This window comes from Phaethon lepturus, unplaced genomic scaffold, assembly GCF_000687285.1.
Source record: "Phaethon lepturus isolate BGI_N335 unplaced genomic scaffold, ASM68728v1 scaffold19601, whole genome shotgun sequence".
Classification (NCBI taxonomy): Eukaryota; Metazoa; Chordata; class Aves; order Phaethontiformes; family Phaethontidae; genus Phaethon; species Phaethon lepturus.
The window spans coordinates 68315-88282 of record NW_010515815.1 but is presented as its reverse complement, the minus strand read 5'-3'; the positions used below and the strand labels follow the sequence as shown (position 1 = coordinate 88282).

General features: G+C 37.6%; 1 protein-coding gene across 1 annotated transcript; it reads left to right on the top strand.

The window, feature by feature from the left end:
* The first annotated feature begins 672 nt into the window (after nt 1-672).
* On the top strand, nt 673-19508 carry EIF3H (eukaryotic translation initiation factor 3, subunit H). Its single transcript, XM_010295896.1, has 7 exons — nt 673-751; nt 2162-2329; nt 3836-3935; nt 5361-5510; nt 13939-14059; nt 16643-16775; nt 19248-19508. Exons 2-7 carry the CDS (start codon nt 2173-2175, stop codon nt 19343-19345), a joined length of 759 nt encoding a protein of 252 aa, XP_010294198.1. The 5' UTR covers nt 673-751; nt 2162-2172; the 3' UTR covers nt 19346-19508.
* Nucleotides 19509-19968: the final 460 nt, after the last annotated feature.

Sequence of the window (19968 nt, the reverse complement as noted above, 5' to 3'; positions counted from 1 at the left end):
AAAAAAGGTTTTATCTCTTTCAGCTGCTTTTGAAAATCCCTTTCTAGTTTTTCCTTTTCATGACTTAATTTGGCTAGAAAGAATCTAACCATGACTTCATGTTTTAGCACGTTGTAGCACGTTGTGTCAAAAGCAAGTCTTACTTGCTTTCCACACAGATGTATCTTTGAAAAGCTTCTTTTAACCAAAATAGTATATTCTAGCTACATTTAATAAATGGATCATATGCTTTTTCAATTCAAAATCGTGGTCACAGCAGCAGTCTTTTAGTTTGTTCCAGCGGAGGTCTGCATTCTTCACGTTTTAATTGTAAAATGTAAAAGCTAACATCTTCCCTCACAAAAAACCCTAATGAAACCTTTAAGTTTAAGGGCTGAGCCTCTTTGACAAGCTAGATCTTAGCTTTGCTTCTGTGAGAAACATTGAGCTGCTACCTGCTAAAGCATCGGGGCTGCTGTGGAAGGAGTATACTTGAAACTGGCCACTCTTTCTGGAAGTTGCGCAATGAAAGCGGGATTAAAATTTAGTTTGATGTGGCAAAGGGGAAGGTTTTCATACTGACTTTAAAACAGCTGTCTGATCAGTTCTACTGGCTGGCTGTCCCGTAGATTTGCCTTAGAGACAGCCAAATGGTGCAGGCCTTTCCTTTGCTTGCAGTGTATTATGGGGTTTCAGACTGTAGCCTGGATGGTTTTGCTGTATCAGTTTTGGGGTGCTGTATTATCATGGTGTCCGATATGAAAGACAAACTGCAAGTAATTTCTATTAAGTTATTATGAAACAGAATGCAAGCACCAACATACATTGATGGAAAAAGCCTGCAAGGGTTTATATAAGTGTACGTAGATTACTTTAAAAATACAGCCAGTAAGATATGGCAATTTAATGAAAAGAGCCAGCAGACTGCAGAATGTAGTTTGTGCTGTAAGGGTGATAAGTTGGAAAAATATTTGGCCAATCCTGAAAAATGTATCTTTAAAGAATATGTTTGGAATTTTTTTTTTTCTTTTGAAAGGTTATGAAGTGGGGTCTGAAAACGTAGCACAGTCTGTCCTCTAATTAATTTATGTTGCTTTCTTTTATAATGAATATCATATTTTCATCTGCACAAGGAGAAGCCTTGAAAAAAATTAACAAAAATGAATGCATAGGAAGGGATTGGGTTTTATCTTTGTAAATTTTGCAGCTGCAGACAAAGCTTGAGGATTGTGCAGTGTTGTGGCATTTGATTTCCTATCAGTTGGCTGTAAGTGTTAGTTCATCTGATAACCACGCTGAAATCTCTTTTTTTTCCCTAAATTTAACCAGCAGGCACAGTGTCTGTCTGTTTAAAAGGTCTGATAAATGATAAGGTGTGTTGATCTGCTCGATCGGATTATGTTAAACATTCCTGAATAGAATTCTGTTCCATCAAGGCAATCTGCTTGAATGAAGCATTTAGTAGAAACAGAATTTATGCGTTGGTACAATGAAACGTTACAACTGTTGGTGTAAAAAGCCTGACAGAAAATGTTCTCTACTGTCTAAGGTAACTTATTGTATATAAATACGTGTGTGTATTATATGTAATATATACATACATGCATACTTACACATTTATATGCATCTAAAAAGAAGAAACTGTGGAAGAATTGAATATAAATGCAGTCAAAACTGTGACAGCTGGTCCCCCAAACCGTTAATACTGAAAATGTAGTTTTATGTTGTGAAAAAGACATAAATAGTTTATCTTCTATTTCATATACTTAGTAAATAATTTTCCTTTTAATTCCAAAAGTTATCTAATTCTGGACAGTATTACAGCTTAAATCACAATATTTCTTTGTTACTAAATGGTAAAATGTTACTGCTTAATGAAACCTTTTTTTATGAATGAGCAAGGTAATACACACTGTAAATGATGTGTATCGCTTTCTTGATCACTTTAGCAATTAACTGCAGCTGAAAAAAGTCTGCTTACTCAGGCTAGTTGTACTCTCATTCTCTGAGGAAGCTCTGGCTTTTAATGAAGACAGTCCAGTGGTGAATAAACAAACTTCTACGCAGTTGCAAAAATGAAAATAAAATTAAATACAGTTTACTCATTTAATATCAAGGTCTCTCTCGAAATAGTACAGATTATGTATGTTTACTTTTTAAACATACTTCTTGTTTAATCTAGTTCAATACCAGATGGAAATGATGCGAAGCCTTCGCCACGTAAACATTGATCATCTTCACGTTGGCTGGTACCAGTCCACGTACTATGGCTCTTTTGTCACTCGTGCCCTCCTGGACTCCCAGTTCAGTTACCAGCACGCAATTGAGGAGTCTGTAGTTCTCATTTACGGTTAGTATGAGGTTTCCTTTATTATTCTTTTCCCCTCTTAATATTATTACTACTATTTTTGTATTCTGTCTTTTGCCTGTAAGAGTAGCCTGGCAGGCCTTCTCGAGTAAATACCACCCCTGTGTCTACGGCAGCCTCAGCAGCAGCTAAGTCTAGACAGGGTTTCCTTCTTTCTGTTTATTTTTCTTGCTATCAGAGCCCTGATGTGTACGTTTTGGAATGCTGGAGTAGCTGCTTCATTTTTATTCCTTCATCTCCCCTCCCTCGTTGAAGGGGCTGGTGGAACCCGACCAGATGTCTAACAAACCCCGCTTGCTAGCGTGTCTGGCTCTGTACGTGACTGACCAATCATCGCACGAATTGCCAAGTTTTTTTTTATACCTCTGACAGAAGCATACAAAACCTGGACTGTTTCTTAGCACAAAGATTTTTTTCTTTTCTGCCTATTTAATGGTGTTTCCTCAAGCTCTCCAGACCAGATGTTCTGTGCTGTATCAGAACCGTAGGCAATTTAACAGCTTTATAGCCTCCCCCTCCCCAAACACTCACAGTTTGCCATATCTGGCAGACTTGCATATAGTTTCCAGCTGAGAAGTAAATGTAACGTCCTGAGTATCTGTCAGAAAAAATACTAATGAATACGATCAATCTTATGAGCTGCCCCAAAATTGTTTCAGTATGTTAACAATTGGATTACAGTAAAGAACAAGTTGTTAAAGTATACTTATATTGGCTGGAAACATTGCATCATCAGACCTTGATGAATTTTCCACTTGTTTCAGTCTATTTTGGTTTTCATTTTATCACCGATTGCTAAAAGTTTTACTGTGTTAAGTTTCAGACAACATGAATGTTAACACAGCTTTTATTCTCATGTTGGCATGCTTCAGCCGTTATCATGCTGCAAGTGTTAAGCTTCTTTGTCCTAGGAATGTAACAGTTTGTTTAGAAAATTTCCCCCTAAATTCAGTAGAGTATAAGGCAAAACTGTTTTTTTTAATATACCAGTTACATTGTTATGCATGAAGCAGCAGGGCAACTTGACCTGAATTAGCTTATTGCTACTCTAAAATTACAATTTTTTTGTATATAATGTAGTTTAATGAATATTTTAATTTACTGCATAATGACTGGAGGGAAAAATTTTATTTAAATGAGGTAGCTCTACATAAGTACTGTGGATAGTTCATATGAAAGAAAAGAAAATGTGAGTTAGACCTTTAATGGGGAATTAATGTTTTGAGTAGAATGGGTCTAGATCCCCCCACGTTCTCCAAGATAAGTGTATGTATTAGCTTCACCGTATGTAGTTGGATGTATTTTACATTTCAGTACAATAGGTTTACTTCTGCTATAGTGTCTTTTCTGTGTTGGTTGTCTTACTCTTTTTAATAGGACTACTTGGTAAATTTCCTCCTGTTTGTCATTCAGATATTAAAAAAAAAAAAAAAGGCAATCTGGGCTTAGTAATGATACGCTTCCTCCTGCGTCCATTTTTAATTATAGATCCCATTAAGACTGCCCAAGGGTCTTTGTCACTAAAGGCATATAGGCTGACTCCCAAACTGATGGAAGTTTGCAAAGAAAAAGACTTCTCTCCAGAAGCGTAAGTAACTTAAACAAATGTTTTCTCATAGGTTTTGCTGGATTATTTGGGAGGCAGCAGGATACGTGGGATGATGAAATACTGTATTTTAAAACGTTATGTAATAGTGTCTGCTGGGGAAACGGGATGTGTATGGATAAGCGGTAGACGTGCACTGATATAGTGGGCTGAGAAGGCGTGAAAGTCTGTCTTTGGGCATCTAAATAAGAGCTGAAGTGGTAGAACTTGAATGGATTTTGGAGAGGGTCGGCAGGCTGACTGTAAGGACCATGATGAAGATAGCTGTATGTGGGAACAGAGTCAAAAATACAAAAAAAGAAATGGAGAAGGGGAAATAGCTGGTCTGTCTTTAAGCTCTTTTTTTCCAGAAAGAAAATTGACAGGTATTCTGGAATAGCTGTTCTTCTGTATTTATTCCAAATTGACTCCCCCATGTGGACACAATCTTCTGGAGTAAAGTAGGATAATTACTCTGTTTCAAAAGATTAGCCGCTTGTAATAGTTGTAGGCCTTAGCTGTCATCTTTTTCCTCAAACAGCTTGGTGTTCAATGGCAAAAGCACAAGCACTTGTTCAACTTTCTTCGTTGAGGAAAAACGGAATCATTTCATTGTGTAGTGTCTAAGCATAACATTTCCATGATGAACAAACAAATCTGTGCTTAGTCAAAAAAAAGAAGGGGGGGGCAGGAAGGCAAAAAGCAAAAGTTTTTATTCCAAAATCCAATATGCATACAAAGAAGCTAAGGATATATTTCCTTAGACACTTATAGATCATGCCTTTATTTCCAGATTTTATGAAAGGTATTACTGTCTACTTTATTAAAAAGCAATAACAATAGTTTTTATATGTGTGTTGTAAAAGAAAAAAAAAACAAACACCCACACTGGAAATTTATATTTTAATATCCACTATGGAATTTAATTATTCCAAAACACACACTATTTTGTCAATCTAATTTTTGGTCAGTAAAAACTTTAGTTATTCAGCTATTGGGGAAATTGTTTTTCATTGCAGTAGTTATGATTTTAAAGGTATTTCAGTGTCATGTGGTAACTAACTGTTCACTTCTATTTAAGAAACCCTGATGGCAGGGAAATCAGTAAAATATTTTGGAAGGGGCAGAGTTAATCCTGTCAGTACAGTCTTTTGCTGGAGGCTTTTTCATGTAAGTAATATATTAGCAAGCAAAGCAGCTGCTTGACTTCTGAGGGTTTTTCCTAGAGCAGCTTTTCCTAGTCTTTGTAAACGTGAGGTTTTGCCATGCAAATGCTCTCTTACCAAAACTTGACTCTTGTTTGATTCTGGAACTATGAGAATCAAGAGTTTTTACAGAATTGCCAGTTGTTGTTGGAGCAACAATTCAACAAAAAGAACAAGAGAGTTTCTGGTTATATTAATAAATATTTTAAAACTTTTTTCACAGCTTGAAAAAAGCGAATATTGCTTATGAAAACATGTTTGAAGAAGTGCCCATTGTAATTAAGAATTCATACCTGATCAATGTGATGTTGTGGGAACTGGAAAAGAAATCCGCAGTAGCCGATAGACATGAATTGCTCAGTCTGGCTAGCAGGTAAGTACTTGTTACAATAATGGATGTATTTTTATTCGCTTTCCCAAACCACAGTTTAACACCTTGGGTGAAATCCCAGTCTTATTACAGTCCATGGAAGCTTTGCCTTGACTTTTAATGGGGTTAAGACTTTACCCTTCATGTTCTTTTGCTGAAGGAAAATCTGCATGGTGAAACTATAGCATTAGATTCAAGGACTAAATTCAGTCTGTAATCTGCATATACTTGTACTACTTGTAGTGTATAATCTTTTCAGTAGTGTATATTTCTTCAAGAAAATACCAGCATTCAGAAATTTCAGGCAGATTGATCTGGAAATAAAAATTGTTTTTGTTAAATATTCCATAAGTAATTCTATAAATTATTTGAAAAAAAAAAAAATCTCATTTGTTCCACGTTGGTAGCAGGATGCCTTTGAAAATAAAATAATAAAGCCTCTATCTGAGAAACTGGCAAAAACGCATAGACTGATTGTCATGACAGCCAGCATTCATGATATCAGAAATTGTGTATGAGTTTCTAGAATGATCTTCTCATAAGTTTATCTAAGAATAACTTTTTGTTCTTCTAGCACATTGCCCTGAAAATATATTTATGATAACAAAGTAGGCACAACCTCTAGCAGTATGATCAGAAATGTAGTGGTTCTTAAATCTTACACAACACAGTACAGTTAATTGGATTATTACTGGGATGACCAAAACAACCAGATACACAAAATGATACAATATCTTGTTGCATGTAGAAAGTGGGATGTATTCACCAATAGTTTTTTGGGGTGTATCACTTTCTTCTTATGTCAAGGTATTGCTACCAAGTTTCTGATCCCCTCTGAGTCTGACAACCAAGTTAGCTGAATACTAGTGGCCTCTTTCCTCTTTTCTTTTTCCCTTTTTTCTGTGCAGCACACTCCTCTGCCCCCCCCGTCATGTAAGGCTGTTGTTAATGGATCCATATTGCTAGTGGTCCATATGTTGCCTGAGTTAGCAGAAATTTTCCACTCTATTTTCTTTACTTGAGCTTATGTGCATGTACTGAGGGATCTGATAGCTTTTAGAGAAATTGGTCAAGAGAGAACACGTATAGGGTTGAACCCTGTCAGGGAATTTACAGATGTTGCAAGAGATACTTAGTCAATAATTTTGTCCAGTGAAGTTGTGACTTTGCACCTTGGAATTAATGAAGTGAAGAATTTTTGCTGAGATGTTCAGTCTGCTTGACTCTGCGGGCTTTCTGTCAGGCTCTTTCCTTGGTCAAAGATCACAAAGCTTTTACCATCTGAGGAGAGGGTGGGCACTGGATGTAGGAGATGACAGTGGTTCCTCCTTTACTGTGAAAAGGACTGTGCTGAGGATACAGCAGATTTCCAAGTGACCTGACAGCATTGTCCTTGATTGGTTTCTATGGATTTACTTCTGTAAAAAGGCTTGGGATTACCTAGCACCCTGGATCCTAGCACAGGCTGCTGCTAGTCATGCAATACAATTCTGGAAATGGAAATTAATTTGAACAGATCACAAACCACAGTTGAAGTTTTTCATCAGCTTTGCATCCTGTGTAGTAACTGCTCTGTACCACTGCCCTGACTCAAGATAAAAGATAAGAACTGTAAAACTTAATTTCCTTTCTGGAATGATGGTGTTAATAGCCCGGTGCAAGACTGGCTTTTGTGTTTGTCCTCATATCAGTAAACAGAATAAGTGAACAAGAAAAACATAAGCCCAAAAGAAAAAGGAAACTTCATAATTGGTGTTTAGGAATCCTTCACAACAGGAAAAAAGGGTTTAACTATTCTTAGTGCATCGAAGTTTCTTTTCAATGGGTCTCTTCTTGGAGTGGTACAGCTCTGCTCTTGAGGATGACACAGGTGGAACTGGATTCTTGGTAAACCTGGTTAAAAGTGCCTTTTCAATTAAGTGTGTTTTTTTGAACTTACTCAGTTACTGTCCTATATACTGGCAGCAATTTCTTGAGCTTATTGAAGTCTAGAATTTCCCACTAATGGGAAATTAATTCAACAGATTCATCAGTTTTCAGAGGTATTTGTGAATTATATCTCCTGGCAGCATTCTTCTGGCTCACCTGCTCTATTTGAGGAACTCAGAGTGCTTAGTTTGGTTTGGAGGAGAGAAAGTTTTGGAAATTACCCCAATCAGTTTATTCGGAGGTTTTTATATGTGTCTCTTCAAAATAATAATTTGATAACCAGGGAGGTTACACTTGGTGATATCTTACACTGGTATAACTCCGCAACTGGCAAATTAAAACATTTTAATGCTTGTTTATTCAAGGTAGGATGACTTACACTGCCTGCTGAAATATTTAACTAGCTTTTACTTGAATTCAACTATGAAGATTTCTTTGTCAAAGAATATATTGCCTGAAGTAGGGGAGTTCAAACCCCCACTATTCTGGAGGTTTCTTTCCCTTTGCATTCCCTTATTTTTGTCTTTGAATAGTTGTGGCTAAAATATTTCAGATATCAACTTTTAATTTTGGTGCATATCCTCCTCACTTAACTTTGCTGTTTTAGAATTAGTTGGCAGTAACTAAGGCTACTTTGGTTTTTGGGTGGGTTTTTTTTTGCTTGTTTTGTTTTTTTAAGAGTTTGGGGTTGGTTGGGCTTTTTGGGGGGTTTTTTTGGTCTTTTGGGAGCATCCCTGAACCTTTTTTAATCTTCTGAAGCAATGGTTTTGGCAATGAAGTTATTTACCCGTAGTTGTTCTCTGGAGAGCTGGAGAGTTTGTTTCATCAAGATTCTCACATGTTCAGCCACCCACCTTGTCTGAGTTTGAAGCTGTACCTGTTTAAGATACTTTGTCTGCACCTTAATGTCTTTCTCCTTTTGAAGTACATTTGTGATAATTGTGTAAAGTAGTTTACTTTTTTGGGCATAAATTTGTATTTCTCTTGTGAAATCTGAATTGACTGAAAGAAGTTGAAGGCAGAATAGCACAAGGCTAGCAAGTAATAGCAAGTAAAGGCCTTTTGCTCAAACTGTTATCCTGCTACCCTTAAGGACCAAAATGTCTTGAAGACCTTGGAGTACTGCCAGTCTTTTGATAGAGACTCAAGAATTAAAATCCTGTCAGATAATGTTCCAGATCTTCAGAGAAATAATTACAACCAACTTTGCCATTCTCATCCATCTCTTCCCTATTCTATTGATGATCTAGTTTAAATTAAAAAAAGCTTTTTTGTGGTCTAGCTTCATAATAGGGTTGTTCTATAATATCTCAATTTGTCTCAAGCAATTTTTCTAATAGTGTGCGTCAGTAGAAGCAAACATGTGCTGAACATTTACTGCAGTAACATCTACTTGGCAGATATATTTTTCAAACATCAGATGCAGTATTTTTGCAAAAGTGACATAAGGAGGGTTACTTTGGCTTTTGAAAACAATATTAACCTTTATACATTGTACTGCTTATTCAGAAATCTCAATGTGCTTAACGGATTATTAAGATAATTATGAAAATCTCTAATTTGCAGATGGGGGAAGCTGACACACAGAGGGTAAATGTGTTGCCCAAAGGCACACATCAAAGTCGGAGTAGAAAAGGGAATGGAGCTCAAGACTCCTGACTTACATATCTCATTCAAACAAAATCCTCTTAAAAAGAGCACAGGTTGAACTAGGGCTGAAATGCTGAGATGTAAACAAGTTCTGCAAAGCGATGGGAATGTTCCTTAGAAATATTTAATCAAAAAGATGGGCTTTGCCCAGCAGTACCTCTCTAATCCACCCAAAGCTGTTCCCACCAGGAGGAGAAATGCTGCGCAGGGTGGCACCTTTCTCAAAAACCAGTGACTCTGAGAGGGGCCTCAGTAGAGCTGATGGAAAGTGGAGAAACTGAGCAGCAGATACAGCATTTCCTTACATCTCCTCTCGCTGCTCCCTGTTCTCATCTTCCTTAGCCAGGGTGCAAGCAAAATGAAATAAATGAGGGGCTCCATTTATGGTGATTGTAAGCAAGTTTAGGGGACCATCTTTTTTTGGACACCTCCAGCTTCAGAATTGTTATACCCAAAAATGTGATTCAGATTGTGGAGGCTGGGTGCCCCTGCTCCCTTCTGGGCCGGCGCAGGTAGGTGGGCTTCTCCAAAAGTGCAAGCCGAGGCCCATGAGCTCTGTGTAGAGACAGTTAAAACTAATGAGCAGGACATGGGAAGCTGAGAACAGTGTGAATTGCTGCCTCTCTTTGAAGCTTTGGTGTCTGACTCGAGGCTGCATTTTGGGTGTTTCAGACCTTTAGTGAGTGTGTGTCTGGAGTCCCTTCCTGATTAAAGATGCAGAAGTAAATGTGGGCTTCATGTGTAGTTCCCCATTATGAATCCTACAGAAGCGGAGCCAGTTTGAGGTTCCAGCCCCAGCTGCTTGCATCATTCCTCCCCACTACCCCCATTTCATCTCTACACCCTTCCCACCCTCAAAGATTTTTATTCCCTCATCTGTTTCAGAACATGGCTGTACAAATAGCTTTGTGGAATAGTCTGGTGGAAAAAGTCAGGCTCCCACTCTTCCCTTCCAACCTTTCCCTCAGCTTCCCTGAAAAAAAAAAAAAAAAAAAGAAACCCCAACAGAGGGTGTTTTTGCATTTACATTAGACTATTTCACTGAAAGAGTTTGAAGTGTGCCCACACAAACAGCTGAATCCATACAGCTGAGAGTGCTGTAATCCTTGGGCAAAGAGGGAGGGAGAGGCAGGAAGATGCTGATGCTGGAACCTCTTAAACTGGCTTTGCCGGCAACAGCAAGCTGCACCTTTGCTCTCCTTAAAATATATCTGCAAAGGGAAGCTCTGGTGGTACTAGCATTCTCTCAGGAAGAGGGAGACTTGCATTTGGGTCTCTTAGCCAGGTCCATATCCTAACAGGATGCCCTCGTGTAGTGAGTGATCCATGAGTTTAGTTAATGTGTAGTTGTTGCTTTCTCCTTCCGTGGATGCTAGACCATAACACCACCAAATGCAAGGCTTACCAGCAAGGAGAACAAGACAGAAAGCACCATGACTGTTACCTGCAGATTAGGCTACTCTGTTCACAGGTTCCTGCTTCTCACCCTCAGAATTATTTGACCTTTGTATTTGATAATTGTTAAACAAGGAATAGGAAGTATACCTGTGTGTCAAGGACTTGATTTCCTATCTGCCCTTTTGGGTGCAGGACTGTACCCTGTCAAGTATAAGGCTGTTACAGCAAGAATGCACTACACAAGAAATCTCTTTGCAGGCTATACTTTCCAGTCTGTTTTATTTTTTCTTTTCTCTAAACAGACTTTGACAGTTTCCCTTTGATAGTTTGTATGTGTTTGTCCTTTTTTGGCTTTTTTTATTATGTTACCCAAGCTACACAGGTAAGTCTCAAATGATAAATTTCTGGAAGTTTTATAGGTCACTCACTACAGGAGGAGGAGTGCTTTCACATTAGATAACTTCTTCATCAGATGTGTAAGAATCCACATGACAGATATTTTTTGACTGTCCTAACTGCAGGAGAAGCTTCATTCTTTTTTTTCCCCTTGTATTATCTATATTTCTCCCTTAAAAAGAACACAGTCCCCGTATGTGGACTTTCTGATGCTTAGTATGATAGCAATTCTACAGCTGATCCCCCCCCCCACCCCCAAGATTCACTGATACCTGAGGTGTGGTGGTCTCCTGGTGCTATTTTAAGGTGGACTATGTCTTTTAGTTCAGTTCAAGAGTGTGCTCAGATCATCACCAGTGGGTGATTTCGGACCTGATTGTTTCAGATGAAACTAAACTGAAAATAGGCTTTAGGAGGATACCCACTGTGTTTCAGCCACTAATGGGCTTTCAGGTCACTGGACCGCATCAGAACTAGTGATAACAAATCCCCCTGAAACACATATAGCATGGACGTTGGTTTCTTAGCACCAGCTGTTTTGCTTTATAGGTCTGTTCCTGTTGGTCTACACTACTCGCTAATCTAAATGTAAACTCGATTTAATTCACTGTTTCGCTGAATCAGCTGACTGAAATGCATCCATTGAAAATGCAGTTTCTTTATTACCGATGGCCTCAGAACAACAACAAATGCAAGTGCTGAGCTCCACGTTGTCTACATTTGACTATCACAGAGCCTTATAGGAAAGTGAGTCTTGATGGGGATGTGAGCAGCATTTACTGCCCCCACCCTTATTTTAAAAATGTTTATTTGGGTTTTTTTAGTTGCATTGGCACATAGAGGGCATTTAGGTACTTAGCAGTGTGATCTTTGAGATCCGCTGTAGGGGAGTGCACAAGGTAAGGAGGTGCCTAAAAGAGCGTTTGGGCTAAGTAACTGTATGATGAGACTTACAGGCTGGAGCAATGCAATTTAACTCCCTAAATCTCACCAGAATAAACTTCAGCTGAATAAAACTTGCTTAAACATTGTATATATACATTTTTACAAACTACTTCCTGTTGGTCTTTCTATTTTTTTTAAGAGATGGAGAAAAAAAGGGTATCAACTACATGAGAACTGAGGAAAAAACTGGTCCTGTATTTGCAGCATACTTATCACTTCATGTCTCAGTTCACATCTGTTTAAGTTATCTGTTTTTAGCTTTTTGTTTCCCTGGCAATGAGAGCAAACACTATATTACTGCAACTTCTAACAATAACTCTCTGTTTCTGTATTCTGCTGTACTAAGCTAGTCCCAAAGAGATTCACATAAAATCATTCTTTGTAACGAGCTACATTTCATATGGACGCTATCTGTAAAATAATTATGTCCACATACCTTACAAGGCTATTAGTGTGTACCTACATAGGCATTTCTGATAATACCCAGTTCTAACACTAACTTTGTATAATATAAACTCTATAAAAAACTGAAAAAATGCACACCCCTACCCATGGCACTGTTCCACAGTTCTAAATACCACGTGCTTGAATTGAACCAAAAAAACCCCCAAGTTTAAAAATAATTATTATAGTGGCGCCTTACTTGCTGCTGTGTAGCTGAAGTCCTCCTCACCATCTGGCCCTGTATGCAACTGAGATTTAAAACTCTGGCTTGTAAATAAATTCTGGTCTGAAGTTACTGATATAGCCTTTTGTACAGTGAGCAGGCAGCTCAGCTAGTGAAATAGCTGTCCTAGTCCTCGGAGAGAAGGGTGTCTTTAGCTACGTTCTCAGCAGGTATCCTCTAGTGCCTCAGTACATTACCAGCTTCTGTCTCCAGCTATGAATTCTGTGGATTTGGGGAATAATTTATGCTTAAAAAGGGACATACATAGTATTACTTACGTGGCTCCCTTTTCACTTTATGCCTGTCTCTTTCAGTTAGAATTTCCACAGTCTGTAGGCTGTATAGGGTGGTGGGAATGCATTGTAAAAGGCACAAAGAATCTCGGATAACCTGGAGCAGCAGTAACTGAAGGATATGATTCAGACATAAAGTGCACCAAACCTTTTATTTGAAAGAAACTCTCATGAATAGTAGTGGATTTCATTTGAGGAGGAGAAGGATAGAGTCTAGCTTTCTGGGTCCTTGATCTTCAGCCAAGTAGGACTCGGTAAAGCCTAGATTGGAGCCAACAAACTAGCTTCTGATCAAAGGGATTGATAGAGAGCAGTAAGTATTCTTTTACTGCACTGCCCTGTAAACACAATTTAGGATGAATACTGTCTCCATGGGCACCAACCTAAAAACTTCCAAAACTTTAACTTGGAAGCTATACCTTAAGTTGAACATTCCTGCAAAATACTGAATCCATTGCTAAAAATGGTTACAATAAAAGTTGTTTAACAGACTGCTTTTGTCTGGCCAAGGCAGTAGATCGCATAACTGGAACCGGACGCACCCAGCCTAGCTGCTTCCATGTTGCCTATGATATGGAATGTGAAGCTGGCTGGACTGGACACAACACTCCCTCTCAACAGCTAAGATTGCTGAACTTCCAGGCATGGTTTGATAGACTAGTTAATGAGATGGAGTTCTGAAGAATATGTAACTATCCCTGTAGAGATAGTTAAGTATTTGTGAAAAAGCCGGCAGTAACTTGAAACCAAACTCTTTGAACACATCTCCTGGAACATTGTTCGGGGTTGCATGTCACAAAAGCATCAGAGTTTCTCTTTTAAACGTTTGACCTGCATCTGTAATGACAGTAAATTCACACAAGGCATCGTTTTTTTTTGTAACTATGAGGCTATTTTTCATAACTATGAGGTTCCGTGCAAAGACCAAAACACTTAAATATGGTATTTGCAATGTGGCGAAGATGCTAGGGGAAAAGATGCCAGGTAAGGTATCATCAACTAAATATATGAACATAGATAGCCAGGAACTTAAAAATTTACAAACTGTGCCATTAGTACAGAAATGCTGGTCAAGTGACTTGAAATTAATTTTAAATTTTAAATCTTTCTTTTTAGTAACTTCATTCGTTCATGAATGTTTCTTGTATTTCAGTAATCACCTAGGGAAGAGTCTGCAGCTGCTGATGGACAGAGTGGATGAGATGAGCCAAGACATTGTTAAATACAATACCTACCTGAGGAATGTAAGCAAACAGCAGCAGCAGAAACACCAGGTTGGTAACCAGGATAGAAAACCTGAGTGAGAGGACTTTTTTCCCACAAAATACAGCTTGGGTGGTGTTATTTAGGACAAGTGAATTTGCATCTAAGCAAGATAAAATTCTTGCAGAAACATATCCATTAAGTAGACCTAGAAAATGTGCTAGTCAGTGCGGAATTATCAAATGGTTTGCTTCTGCTGACATGTAGTGCGGATTGGTCTTTCTTTGCTATTTTACATGTTTGTTAGTGATTTATGAGAATCCAAAATCATTGATAAATATTCTGTGGACACAGGGTTTAGAGTTTTAGTAAATGAAATGAAAGAGCTGAAGCTGAAGTGAATTGTTGCAAAACAAACCACATTTTAATACCATCATATGTAGTTATGCATCTAGAAATAAACATAGTCCATATTTAAAAGACAGCGGACTCTTCTCTGCTTGGAAATGACATTTTAGTCATGTTTTGTATCAGTAGATAGTGCTACTGATCAGGTGATGCTGACTTTTAATTCCTGATGCCAAAAGGCCTCTTTAAAATCCAGAACAGTCTGATTAGAGAATACTGAGTATGGAGAGACCGACTGCTGCTTGATCAGAGAGGTTGGACAAGGTGATCTCCAGAGGTCACTTCCAACCTCAGCCATTCTGTGATTTGCAGATGGTATTACTTCATTTGTTGTTGCTGCATTTGATAAAGCAATATTGTGTCTAATTATAGAAGAATGCTGGTAAATTGGAAAAAAGCACTACAAGAATGATTTAAAAGCCTGGAAAGCAGATCTTAGTGAACGCAATTCACTTCACATGATAAATTAAGTTAGCAAGTGACTTGCTTACTCAAGAAGTACCTGCATAAAAAATAAATTTGAACTCTTAATTTAGCAGGCAGAGATATGACAAGATTCAATATTGGCCAACTGAAAATGGGCCAGGACACTTTAAAGATAAAATATTGCAGGTATTGCTACATAAAGTAGCTAATTATTAAAAGGAGCACCTGTGGTTCATGTGAAATGCTTCATCACTGACTATTTTAAAATCAAAATGGGCTTTTTTTTCACTTAAGTGAAGTGTAGCTTGAACAGGGAGTACTTTAGGGAAGCAGCACATGATCAGTGGTCTCTCATGGCTTTGTGATTCCTGAGGACATAGAAGCTTCATGCATGTTAGCTTCAGAAAATTTATTTTCCTTTGCTGCCTGATTTGAATAGAAAGATGGCATCCACTTCAAAGTTTTTTCTTAATAACAAGGGGATCTATTTATTTTGAAAAGCAGAGCGAAGTAGGTTCCATGGTGTCTCACTTCACTTCTTTACTAACTATAGCTGCTTTAGTAGTGGCTCGTTGCAGCATAGTTAGTGGTCTTAACTTCATTTTTAAAATGGAGCAATTGTGATTAAGAGCAAGCCATTTCAATAGAGGATAATAGGCAGACTGCTGAGAAGTGAATGGGGTAATGCAAAGAAAGAAGAAACTACATGCAATTCACATACAAATATGGGCATTTAAGATTTTATTTTTAACATTGTCCAAAAACATGTATTTGTCACTACTACTGGAAAAAAAATTACTTCATTTGAGTATGCCACCAAGTAGGAACTGTTTTGAGACTCTTAAATGTATCTGTGCCTAAGTGAGTGATAGAAAACACCCTGTACTCTTTGGCCTGTTTATTTTAAAGGGTTTTTTTTCCTGTGTTGAATATGAGGTCTTTGATAGACGAGCCTTACAACTAGTTCCTGGCTGTGACATACAGTAGGAAATCTCATATATGTGTTTTTGAATGCGTGTACTTCTGCAAGAACAAACGTTTATCCAATAGCTGAAGAAATAGTCTGCCTTAATTTTTACAAAGTTTGAGTAATCTACATGGCAAAGGCAAGCACTGAAAACAAATCTCATTTTTCATTTTTTTTTTTTTTAATAGCAAAATAATTTCTACAAACTGCTACTGTACTGTATCCTCTGGTAACCCACAAAGAAATGGCATCAAAATGGCAGAATATCTAAATAACTGGAATGGAGAAATGAACTATTATGCTTTGTTTCAGCCACCACTTTGTTCTCAGTTTAGAGTTAATATTTTTTTGGCTTAAAATACCTTGTTTAATCAAGTTCTCTTCCCCTTTCACATTAATACTGTTTTGACCTTTAACATGCATAAAATTGAGTATTTCTGATTTGTGTAACTATTTGAAGTAATGGCTTCTCATACCTACATATTCCAACCTTGTTTTCCTTTTTTTGCATGATGAAATTGAGGCTTTTATCTACCGTGCTGTATCCTTGCCATCAGATACAGAATTTATCTCTATGAAAAAATTTTAAACATTAACCCCACCACCTCAGTACCACATAATTTTCCAGTGCCTCACTTATTTAAGGTGCCAACTTGGGGCAGGAAATGCTTTTTGTCAGTGAATTGAAATAAACTGTGAATTGCATTTGTATTATTTGAAATAAACTGAATTGCATTGAATAAGTATAATTTTTAAAACATACTTGCTGGTTAGGTAAAGAGCATCTGAAAAGAAAACCTTTTTGCTTCTTTGGAAGTCCTGTTGCATTCTGTTTCTATTGCTTTATTTTCAGTACCAGCAGAGACGTCAGCAAGAAAATATACAGCGTCAAAGCCGAGGTGAAGCCCCTCTTCCTGAGGAGGACATCAATAAACTTTTTAAACCACCACAGCCACCTCCAAGAATGGAGTCACTCCTTATTGCAGGTAACATTCTAGCAGCCTCTTCTACTCACCTTTTCGTATATGAATGTTAGCTTGGGAAAAAGTGCAGTTGTTACCTTGGAAAACATCTTAATTTTTCATTACCTTTGCCATTATGGTGTGATATTTTGACATTAGTAGTATTCCAAATACTGTTCTTCATTTGGTCAAAGGCAGTGATTTCAACCTGTGATCTACAGCCCTAGTGTCTGAAATATTTAAAAATAAAAAAAGAAGTAGCTAAGAAAACCATCCTTATTGCTAGTAAGAAAGGAATAGAAAGGAAGCTTCCACACATAGAAGGATTTTAAACCATCTAGGTAAGTTGGCATGTTACCCATGCAGATATGAACATATGTAATCTTTTGAAAGCAAGCCACTGTGTTTAACCAGAATGGCTGCATAAAGCTTTAAACTCGATATATGGAGACTTTCTCCCTTTATTTCTTATTTTACAACGGTATCTAGCTCCTGCTGGACCATCTGAGCCTCCTGGGTTGATGGGAAAGGGCAGGAGCTGCAGCCAGAGCCTTTTCCTGGCTCCATTCCTGAGAGGGTGAAATGGGATTTTAAAGGAGAGCTGGAGAAATGGCCCACGGAGAAGGCTTTCTGCACGAATGGGTGTAGCAGTTACTGCAGTCAATAAGCTGCTCCCTGCACTCACCCCCCAGCTCCTCCCGCAGCTCCAGAAGTGAGGGGGCTGCACAGATGAGAGGCAGGAATAAGCTGTTTGGGCTGGAGCCACCGATTCAGAGTAGAGCACTTGTCTGCAGCCCTAAGTTACTGATAATATCCCCTGTTGCAGCAGCTGAGATTTTACTTTTAGTTTCACACTTAATTGGGATAATTTCTTTGATTTCTATGGCCAGAGTTCTAGGGAAACCACCCCCACCTTCCTGCACCCCAAGGTGAATGAAAATGTAAACGGCAGCAAAGCACAGGTATAAGTCCCACCATCCCGATTTACTCAGGTTTACTGGTATGCTGCAGTACGTAGCCACAGTTTGATACAAAAGTCAGTGCCTGTCCTGTGCCTCTTGGAAGGGTGAAAAATATCTGGGACCACACAATGGCAACAGAGAAAAATAACCAAAAACTTAGATGACCTGCTAAGTAATCTAAATTTGGAAAATGTCATGAGAAAGGAAGTTGTGTAACTATGGCAGGCTTTTTGTATCAGTTAGATATCAACCTGCTTTGTACTGAGAGAAAATTAATCCAAAATCCTGGTAATTTAGGATACAGAAAAGAGCTTTTGACGTTAAAAAAAAAAAAAAGTGAATTTGAACTACCACTCTTAAATTTTGGAGTGACAGAGATTATTATTTTAATGTATTAATACTGTTTCACATTGTAATAAGTGCTGCTTTTAGAAGAAATAGTGTTCTTGATTTATTATTCCTTCCAGAGTCTTTAAAAAAAACCCTATTGTTTTCATAGTTTTTACCAGTTAATGAATCCTAGCAGCATTGAAGTATTTAAACATTCAGCTTTAGCATAGCTTAAAAATGCAACAGAAGTGTATAAGTGTGTACACGTGTGTTTTATGAAAGTGATAGATTAGGATGAATCATCTCTTATTAGAGGAGGAATTGAAAACAATTATACTTAAAGGAAAAAACAGTTTGCAGCCAAAGCAGTCGCCTCATTTTTTCTTTTGCCATAGTCAGGGGAAGAATTGAAAGCATCCACTTCAACTTAGATGAAGTAAAGCCTGTGGATAAAGAATAAAACTTAGCTCTTTTGTCTCTGAGGCATTTAAAAACTTTTCAAGTAGAGCATTAAATTGAGAGTTTATTGGCCTTCTAAAGACTCTTAATTTTGATTAAACTGGCTTCATGTTTTGCTATTCCTAGCTAACAAGGGAAATAACTTGTAGCAGTACATGTATAAAAATGTTTGATGAGCATGTTTGATTTGTAAAGCACTGACAAGCCTTCATACCCTGATGATTTTTGAAATAGCTAATAAAGTGAAATATTAGGTGGAAAAAAAGGCTAGCAAAATGTCAAACAGGAGTACCACAATACTCATTTTGCTACTGAAAAATATTTGTTACAAATGCTCTAATAGGGAGAGCAGATGCATAAGAATAGAACTGAAATTCAGTCTTGTAGTATTTTTAGAGCAACTAAATCGAACAATTAATGTCATTAAGCTTCCAATACAGCAGCAAGAATTGTTTATTCTTTTTATTGTCATTATGTCTTTTCAGAAATTGTACGTAATAGAATTGTAGGAAAATTAAGGGGGTTTTGAGCATACCTATTCTGCTAGTATAGCTGCTGCTTCTTCCCAAACCTATTTGGGAATACTGAAAATGTAAAATTTTCAGTATAGAGTACTTGAGCTGTTTTGGTTGCTTCTCCATATAAATCATGAATGATTCACGTTTGGCTTTTTAAATATGATGTTCTAGGATGTCTTTCTGAATTTCAAAACTGACAAAAGCTTTCTCTTCTTTCCTATTGACAGGTCAAATTAATACCTACTGCCAGAATATTAAGGAGTTCAATGCACAGAACCTGGGCAAGCTTTTCATGGCTCAGGCTCTCCAAGATTACAACAACTGAAGAAACTTTACTGTAGCCCTCAACAGGAAAAGTTATTTACAGTTTTATACTGTTCATGATCCTCTTGAAAATTTAGTATATTGGGAAAAGAGTCTTGTAAAACAGTCACCTTGGTTTGTGTAGAATTCTCCTGTAAGAAAAATAAAGGCAAATTTTAATGATATTTTAGTGTTTCCTTATTTGTTGGCCCTATTGGACGCGAATTTTCTGTGGTCGCTCAGGTTTTCTAAATGTTTGGCAGTTATTCATGTTTAGTCATAGCAAATAATACAGGTTTTATTTAACTTGGAATCTGAAATAAAAACAAATTATTACAAATGTTCAGTATAGCTGACTTCACAGAAGAAATTTAAGATTTCCCAGTTTTGGTTGAGAACTTACAACCATAATATGCTAGTAACTTGGAGCAGTTGCTCAAGACTGGTGTGATGGACCTTCCATATCACAAATATTTCATAGATTTCACATTTGGAACATACAAAACTGGTGTTATGTGGAGACTGGTTCCCACTGTATCATGCTAAGCTGTGTTCCCACTTTCTGTTGCCACCACCAACTGCATTGAAATCCAGTGGTGCTACTGGAGTCTTCATGACAAGAAAGTGTAGAAGTAGCCAACCTGG